The 9,596-nt window shown below is 45.0% G+C and overlaps 1 protein-coding gene across 1 annotated transcript; it reads left to right on the top strand.

Moving 5' to 3' along the window:
- The first annotated feature begins 7,131 nt into the window (after positions 1-7,131).
- LOC131673777 (uncharacterized) lies at positions 7,132-8,498 on the top strand. The gene is made up of 3 exons (XM_058952051.1): positions 7,132-7,143; positions 7,536-7,937; positions 7,989-8,498. Exons 1-3 carry the CDS (start codon positions 7,132-7,134, stop codon positions 8,496-8,498), a joined length of 924 nt encoding a protein of 307 aa, XP_058808034.1.
- Positions 8,499-9,596: the final 1,098 nt, after the last annotated feature.

The raw sequence follows: 9,596 nt of genomic DNA, 5'->3' as shown, positions 1-9,596 counted from the left end.
TCCGCATCGTCACGAGAGCGCGCGACGAACAGTTCGTAGAACAGCTGCCACGTAACGAGCGTGGTGTCCCACTTCCGCGAGCAAACGACACGATAACGATCGTTCATTAATAATTATTGTCCAAAAGCTGTACAACTTGGTCAGTCGTATCACTGCCGGTCGCATTTAGCGTACACTGCTAGTCGCTGTCGCACGAGTGGTCTAAACTAGTCGACGGTAAGCCGAGACTTATGCATCGCATCTACCCGCTCAATATTTAGCGAGATAGGTGAGAGGCGATGGCTGGCACCTGCAAGCGCCTGCACTTCGAGGTTCCGTCTTTGCGCGACGAATCTGCATTCGGTCTGTCGGTCTGTGCGCTGTGCGCGCACTGGCCCTCGTCCAGCGATATCCTCAAGGAACATACTCTGTAGACGCGATATGCTATAGCGCTATCGTATCATATCACGTTAAAAGCACGCAGATATCTGCGAGCCACCCTGTCACCTGTTGAAGTCATCATAAATTATTCCGGGGGCTATATGTTTTGTCCTTCATTTATCATAGCCAGTGTTCTTTCGTTAAGTAACATTAACTCGCCATTACACGAAACGGTAAGCTATGTTCCTTTCATTTCGTATTTCAAGTTTCAGTTGACGCTCGACACGACAACTCTATTCGTTTTATTTGACTGGCTTTTATTACTGCTACAAGTATAGAATCCAAATGACAGTGCGTGTTTTATTATTGGAGATAGATGTTCGCTGTCTAATAGACACTTGCGGTGGTACAAACACAAGCATATAAAAAGATCGATGTACGCTCAGAGAAGCTATATAACAACTTATTGATAGTGTAGATTATCGGCGCCGTATATTTATTTGATTGAAAAGTAAATGATACGTGGGATGCTGGCAAGATGAGTTGATGAGATTTGTTCGAAAGCCAGCGAAGGAGCGCGACGATGGACAACGTCATGCATCCTAAATGTAGAAGTAGAGTGCGGCGAAGCGTATATACACAGAAATCACGCTGTTGACAAAAGCTGCAGTTATTGCGTGCGAGTTGGGCGCAGTCACGGGCACGCAATTGTAATTATCGATTAAGACCAGTAGTAGGGCTCAGGTGGTTAGCATACATTTTTATTCGCTGCTCGCCAAAGCCTCGCTTCGCGCGCGCTACCAGAGTATATATTTTACGGGGCCGCTAATTGCGGCTTAATCGCGCGACTCCGCCTCTGTAAATATGCGTATGTGCACAGACATATCTATACTACACGCGCGCGTGTGTGTATTTGTGCGCGCGCGTGTAGATTGTGCGAGCTAACAAACGCGCTGGACGTACTTTCGAATCCCCCAGATGAGCGCCAGGGCGAAACAGTGTGCAAGCTCGAATTTTAATGTTTCTCCATCGTTTGCATTTTCATTATGTAGTCGTGGCACTCCAGCGTCCAAATAGAACTTTGCTGCTGGCCCAACTTTAATTGAGTATTCAGCTGAATTTCATTTTCATCACTCGAAATATGAGCGGATCTGTAATCTTCCCTCTCTCCCTTTTATTTTTCCAGATACGCGTGTCATTATGTAAAGCCAGAGTTTGGTGGGCACGAGCACTATGACTCTCAGCTTTTTCGCTTCGGTTTTTATGTGCAAATATGTATGTATATGCTACATTTACCTCGTAGCCGCTCGCGCACAGATTTTAATTAGCCATTGAATTGTCGCTGTGCTTTTCATTTTCGCCAGAAGCTCGTAATTTGTAAATACATGGCATAGTCTAATTTCCGGCAAGCTTAAAAAAGTAATATACGTGTGTATATGTATCTCAGTTCGGAATTCATTTCAATCTATAAACTTCTAAATTAACTGGCGCGCAAAGCGTAATTTGGCTTTGCTGACAAAGCGCCATATACACTGTGTTATCTTAAGCAATTACGTAATATGCATTTTAGTGTCTACATTGCAATTGTATTTCAGTTTGATGTGAAAGGAAATCACGGATTAAATCGACGTATTACAATCCAATCCCATTAAAGAATTTGACAGACATTTGAAAAAAAAAATTCAAATTATCGCACTCGACATCTACGTTTTCAAAGTTGAATATTGAAGAAATAACAAACAGTGAAATCACTTTATATAACCAATAGCCATTTAGAAACATGTAATTTCGTTTTGCGCTGGTAGCTTTAGGTCATAAAAAGATCTAACACCACGAGCATGCTGCACAGGACACTTTGTAAATTTGAATACAATTTGAATATGCTTTTGCATATTCATTGTCTCTCGCTCTCTCTCTCTCTCTCTGTCTCTCTCCCTCTTTCTACCTACCTACCTACCTACCTACCTACCTACCTACCTATCTAGTTTCTATTTCCGTTTTTAAAGTCAAAACAGGCGTGTTATCTCGTGCTTATCTGGCGCGAACAAATATGTTTGGCCAACTTTATTGAAAATTTATTCATAGTTATTTACAACGGGCCACGAGATATCGGCTACTGTAAAATAAATGGAAATGTCTTTAGGAAGAGAATTGGTTGGTTGTCGCATTGATGTGAAGCAACTCGCGGCTTATATTTCGTGCGCGCGCAATATTGCAAAATGTTTACGTTACGAGCACGCATAACGAATGTACCATTTGACGCGTGATGGCAAGGTGTGGCGTGCTTAGCGCGGCGAGCGAATGCACGCTGTTACTCCCACTAACGAGCAGCCGGTAAATAATAACAATCGAAGAGAAAAGAAGCGCTTCGACATCGGTGTTACTTTAGCCGGTAGAAGACTGGCTTTTGTTCGCGTATGCAACACGCGAAGCTACAGCGGTGCATCGGTCGAGCTGCCAAGCTGCAATTAGCGCCTGTAAAGGCCTCCCTTCCGCTCTTGCAATTCCGTCGTTTTGCCGCAGTTTTTGTTCGCCTTCCAGCATTCTCAAAGGCCACGGCAGCGGTGGCTGGCTGTAATTACGAGGCGTTCGCGGCAAGATTAACGCTGGCCGAGAGCGCGGTGTACGCGCGCAACACGCCGGCGGAGCCAGAGCCGGCCCGTGACGTAGCTGCGCCTTCACCAATTTCACTTGCACTTGGGAATTTTCAAGGCGATGCCCGGCACAGAGCCGGAGCTAAACTGGCTCGCGATTCACGTGATCTTTCCTCGCGTGCGGATGCGCGTCACGCGCGGATCGAGCGCCAAAAGAGAACAAAGGATAGCCGACGCGCCAACGCACGCGTACACCTATACCGCTGGCGGGAGCATCGAACGGCCTTGGCTAACGCAAAAATCCGGCGCTACGTTGCAGGATGTTGTATATAACCGGGCCCGCATATAAGCTTTTATTTATGCTTGCCGTGCGCCGGCTATCGACAACAAGTCACCTGCCTTCGATTAATGCCGACGATTCCGCGCGCCGGATAGACTCGCAATTTTCTCCCACCTTTTATCCCTCTTTTTACCACGCATTATACAATTTTCTATTCGCAATAGGATGAATGATTCGCGGCACACGGCCGTTCACACGCGTAGGTGGTCATCTCATTTGCCGCACTTGCTGATTTATATCGCTATTATACCGCTTTTTCGTACCCGACGGCCTTATTTTCGATACAGACTCGTTTTTTCTTTTTCTTTTTTTTTTTTTTTTTGTTTGTATGCGTTTTAATGCACGCGCTTTCATTGCACACGCGTGGCTAACTTGAGCCGAACGATCTTATTGATAGGTCGTTACGGAAACATTGTAACATCGAAGAATATGCGCGTAGGTATGTTTATAAATTATGACTAATCTTTGATCGTGCGCGATATTAAAGGTGCAATCATTCAAACTTCAATCCCGGGCTCAGCTCTATATATGAATAACCGACTGAAGATTACGCATTAACGTGCACGTGTTCATCCGCAATTTATCGTTCTCTCGTTGTGAAGATCGTTTGTTGAGCCGTTTCGTCCATTGATTCGTAGCATCGAGCTCATCCACGACTATTAATCGTGCTCATAAAATCGTCATTTTAAGAGATCAATTGATCGCGCGACAAAAAGAAGCAAGTGTGGTTTTAACAAGCGGAAAGCGGTAATCAAAGGATGGAGAATAATCTATACTGCGCGTTCAATACGCGATTTTAACGAGAAAAGCTTCCCTTGAGGCACGCCGCACTTCTAGATTTAGAGTGTCCTAGCCAGGGCTCTCTCGCTCTCTCTCTCTCCCTCCCTCCTTTGCTTTCAGTTACCGTTCGATTACGAAAAGTTTGCCCGTGCAGCATCGTTAGCCGTAGCCGTGAAATCTCGCGGCACGTCATGAATATTTAATAATCCCTCCTTTGTCCATCAACTTCGTGCTCGCTTTTTTCACTTTTCTTCTCTCTGTCTGTCTCTTTAATTTTGCCCCCAGCTATAGCTGGCGCACCGCGCAATTATTGCAAGAGCAAACGTCATCCTTTCGTAACGGGCTGTACGCGTAATGTTTCAAAGCGGGCGTTCGTCGTCGCGCTTCGTCCCATGTACGAGCGAGCCCAAAGACAATATTTGGCTGGAAAATGATCGATAGCCTCGTCTAGGGATATAACGCGCAAGGCCGCTGAGCTGCTCGTACCTCATTTCCACTAAGTTTTATTTATTTATTTTTTTTTTTCCGCTTCTCCAACTCTACCAACTGCTTTATTGTCGCTTCGGTACCAATCGATATACGATATGTATATGCTCTAACGGATTTTATCGCTGGACCGAGATTTGCGAGGTCAAGCTCTGTTTTTTTTGTTTTCTATATATGGCGCCGACGGACAGTTATCACGAGCTATTCCGCCTTGCTTAAAAATACCGGTATCGACTGATCTATGTGCTTTGGCGAAGGCGAAAACAAACATTTCTCTTATCAAGAAGAACATCAGATCCAGGATATCAACGGTCAGACGTTGTTATGTCGTTCGTATTATGATCCGTATGCTGCCTTCAAGGCTACCCTACGTAAATCAATTATTGCGATGCTCTTACCACTCTGACTCGAGTATTTTCTACTGGATTGTTTTATTTTTCTATAGTACTATATTCGAATTTTCATAAGTTTTTGCTGTACGACTAGTTCTAATTTATACCTAACACATAGCTTTAGATTTTTGTTTCGAGATTTCTTTAGATTTTTTATTTTTGCTTTCAAAACAAATCCTATTTTTCTAATATTTTTACACAGTACATCGTATATTATATACAAAATTAAGTGATTGTTCGAGAACTACGTTTAATATTCCATCATCTAAATAGTTTTTGGATTTTTCTAGGTATACAATAAAATATCTATGAAAATTACAAAAAAATGTATTTAAAACATTTTATTTTGAGAATTGTGCAAAAGCTTTCCTCTTACTGCGTAGTGAATTGGCAATTATTAAAAAAATATTCTTTAAGATAATCATCTAGTCTGCCACGTAGAAAGATTAGCAAGGTGCAATCCAGAATGTGTAATGCCGTTTTAAGGAAGTACATCTTGACGTGTCGTAAATGATTAGCTCAACTAAGTTATTTAAAAAATAAAAAGTTATATTTTTTTTCTAAATATCATGGCAAAATAAAATTATTTATTGATGATAGTAACCCATAAAAAAATTGAAATATTAGTTACGTTACATTCTTAATGAAATTTAATGAAAATATGAAAAATCTCCATCTATAATGCATACAAAATATAGTGATAAACGAATACTTGATGAATAATACGTAAATTATACAAAATATTAATTAGGAAAATTCAATACTCCTACAACACACTCACTATAGCTATGTATGGAGGTAGTCAAAGAATTTCACTTTATTTGACTAATGTTTGTGGCCCGATTTCATTTGTATCAATCAAACTACAACTCTGTAATACTCACAGCTTTTATACCAGAAATGTGAGCCTTTCAGAAGTAAAAAAATAACACGTGAAAATTCGATGATGACATCGCCATTGATCTGTTGACTAACTAATGTGTGCCATATATAATCGTCTGGGTTGTAAGATAACTCAAGTTCACGGCATATTTTCGAGGCTTTTAAACTTGGCTGTTGGCTTTGTCTAGTTGGCTGAAGACGCGCTTCGATATTGCAGGCTTATGCGGACGAGACCAAGAACCGGAGAAAACATCCCATTACAATGCACGTAAATATGTCGAGCAGGTAGGTACGCTATATCGTAACGCCTGCTACGCGTTCTATTACGCAACGGCAAGTCCACAAGCGCGAGTTCGATGTGATTTTCTCGCGCTGCGGACGACGTTGACACCGCGCGCGGTCTTTTTTTCCTCTCCCTCTCTCTCTCTCTCTCTCTCTGCTCCAAGACAAGGCGCGATCCGCACCGAAGAACCTTATTAAAACTCCACAATGCGCGCGGTTCGTTAAGCATCTTCTCTCTCTCTCGCTCTCTATTTTCCTTTCTCGATATACCTATACCACTACGCGTTGCCTGTTTCGTCACGCGCGCGCACCTCAACGAAAATCGAACGATGAAAAACTGGAGAATACAGTAGGTATATTGCGCTCGTTTCACGTAATCTCCGTGAAAAATTGAAGGATTCGTAGAATAAATCTATTATTCGAGATAGTACAATTTCGTATCTGTAGGCGTACATTGGCAGGCCGACTGGGCGAAATCACGGATTTCCTGAACGATCGATCGATATTCGTCGCTCTTGATGTCAAAGTCACGCGTAATTTTAGAGACTAGCAATTTTTTTTCTCAAGCCGTGCACGTTAGGTACAAGGAGACCGCGAGCAAAAAATCGGCACGTATATATCATCGAAGATCGTATAATAATAATATACGGAGCATAAAGTTGCGTATACAGCGCGCGGCGTGTACCAGGAGATGGAAAGCAGCGGCAAACAGAAAGAAAGGGACGAGCATGTGGAGTGAGTGGAATTTGGTTGTCCTTCGACGGATGGTACCCGTACGTGTGCGGTTCCTGGTTTGCCCCGGCTATTGGCTATCCGTGTCGTGCCTCTTTCTCTCTCTCTCTCTCTCTCTCTCTCTGACTCTGTCTCTTTCTCTTTCTCGTTCTCACTCGCCGGTGAGCCGGGCTTTGGGCCCGCTATATAAGTCAATTGGAGGGCCCCCAAAACATCGCACTAGCCACACGCGCTCGACGCAGCCGTTAGCACTTACTCGCGCAACGCACTCCCTCGACCCACAATGAAGTCTTTCGTGAGTATATTCAACTACATATTCCTTTTCACCTCTTCGCACTACCATTCAACAAATCGTGCGCGCCATTTCTTTTCTTGTTTTCTCTTTTTCTACCCCGAGAGGAAGACAGAGAGCTTCACGTCCACCGCAAGCTCGGCAAAAGCCGGCAAAAGTTCCGATTGAAGTTTGCCTTTTTTTCTTCTTTTTTTCGGACTCAAAGGCCTGCTCACTTCTGGACGGGTCTTTTGTTCTTCTGAAAAAGTTTCTCTGCGGCGGAGAATCAAGAGAATACGAAACATCGGCGCCTCTCCGTTCTAGATCTGTCTCTTTTTTTAATTAGCAGCGGCAGTATTTGATAACACAAGAGAGTTTCCAAGCTGAATGCGACGTTCTCTTGTCTTTTTTCGCAGGCTCTGCTCTCCCTGTTCGTTGTCTCGGCGTTTGCCGGCGAGATCCTGCACGAGCCTCTGGTGAACCCACTGCCCTCGTTCAGCCAGGAGCAGAACACGGCCACTGGCGAGTACGGCTACAGCTACCATGGTGGCCCCTCGGCCAAGACTGAGTTCCGTGCCTCGGACGGCACCACCACTGGCACCTACAGCTACGTCGACGCCCACGGCCTGCTGCAGACGGTCAACTACATCGCCGATGAATTCGGCTTCCGTGCCGCGGGAAGCAACATCCCCAGCGACGGGGTCAGCGCCCTCGATGCCCACTTGACCGAGCAATCGCGCCAGACCCTGAACGCTCTCAGCCAGAGGAAGAAGCGCGGCATCTTCGTCGAGCCCATTCTCGCAGCCGCCCCCGCCGCCGTGGAGCTGCGCACCGCGCTGCCCGCCGTCGCCACCACCTCCTACACGCAGCACCTACCCGTGGCCAGCTCCCACCAGAGCCGCTTCCAGATCCACAACGGAGCCAAGATCATCGAGGAAGTGCGCAGCCCGGTGATCGCCAGCGCGCACCACGTTCCTCTGCTCTTCCGCAAGAAGCGCGGCATCTACACCGCCGAGGCTCCGCTGCCGCCCACCACCGCCAAGATCCTTGACGAGCTCGCCCCGAAGCCTGTGCTCGTGCACGCCGCCCCTACCGCCGTGGAGGTGCGCACCGCGCTGCCCGCCGTCGCCACCACCTCCTACACCCAGCACTTGCCGGTGGCCACCTCCAGCCAGAGTCGCTTCCAGCTCCACAACGGCGCCAAGATCTTCCAGCAGACCAGCCTGCCCGTCTTCGCCCCGATCTTCCCGGCTCACTTCGCTCCGTCCTTCCCGGCTCACTTCGCCCCAGCGTTCCCGGCTCACCCCGTCGCACCCGCCTTCCCCGCGTCCCAGGCCGTGATCGCCGACGGCGACAGCATCACCGTCGAGAGTGCCTAGGTTCTTCTTCGGTCACTTGTATCGTGTAAGTTTCTCGCTATCGAGGTCGACCGCGCAACTTCTCGAAAAGGCATTGCCGAAATCAATGCTTTGCGCTAATATTTTGACAATTTTATTCTCGGCTGTCGCTGACCTTCTCCTACCATTACTTTGTGTTTTATTTTATTTGTATTTTTTGCTACAAATGCAGAGAGATACGTAGATCGTTCGTTATGGAACCGGAACTTCGATGTGACTCGCTGATGCCAGTAAACTTTTATGATTTTTTGTGTTTTGCGTTTTTGTAATAAAACGATTCAAAAAAATCCAAAAATTACAATTGTGAATAGTGTGTGATAAGATATACTTACTATAAAAAAATTACTTTTTATTGTTTTTATTATGCAAAAACTCACCCCCTCCCTCGCCAGTAAAGTGACGTTGACATTGAGACTTTCTCTAAAATTTCGATTCGAACCAGTTTATCATACGAAAATAAATGGTCAATGACATTTCATGTCATATAGCATGGTTCAACCTTGAAAATACGCGATATACTTCCGACAGGGTTAGCTTAGTTTATTACATGTCGGTGGCTCTCCCCAACTAAGATGCTCGTATGCCAATAGACAAGCAAGATTGTATTTCCGTTAAGTTCTTAAGTATACGCGATCATTAAAAGCGGATAATTTGACGGACTGAAGGTAGAAAATTGAAAAGCGAATTTAGCGTGAAATAAAGAGAAATTACGCGATAGTGGTGAAGACGAAGGTTGAATTAATAATAAGGGGGATAGAGCACGAAAATGTAACGGCGTCGAATATAAATCAAAATGTTATCTTTCAAATTATCAGACGTAGTAAAGGCACGCGTAGTAAAGCTGAAAATGAGTAGAGTCATTGCTTTCCCGTTATGTTCCTGCTTCGCGCGCAGGCCGCGACCACGTTATGAGCGGGTTTCCTATCAATGCACTGTCAGACAAGCGCAGACAAGAGTGTAAACGCCTTTAAAGCGTTGTTCAGGTGCTTGCCAAGCGAAATAGATTTTGTAATTGCATATTGGACTTTATAAGAATTACTGTCCCGGATAACGTATGTATTATTTGAGATTATTAAATCA

This window comes from Phymastichus coffea, unplaced genomic scaffold (assembly GCF_024137745.1).
Source record: "Phymastichus coffea isolate CEN01 unplaced genomic scaffold, Cenicafe_Pcof_1.1 PCOF00194, whole genome shotgun sequence".
Taxonomy (NCBI): Eukaryota; Metazoa; Arthropoda; class Insecta; order Hymenoptera; family Eulophidae; genus Phymastichus; species Phymastichus coffea.
Note: the sequence above shows the minus strand (reverse complement) of the source record. Positions and strands in the feature narration are given on the sequence as shown.

Coding starts and splice junctions, on each gene's coding strand:
- LOC131673777 (XM_058952051.1), top strand. Junction 7,938..7,988: donor TCGCAGCCGCCCCCGCCGCC/GTGGAGCTGCGC, acceptor TCCTACACGCAG/CACCTACCCGTGGCCAGCTC.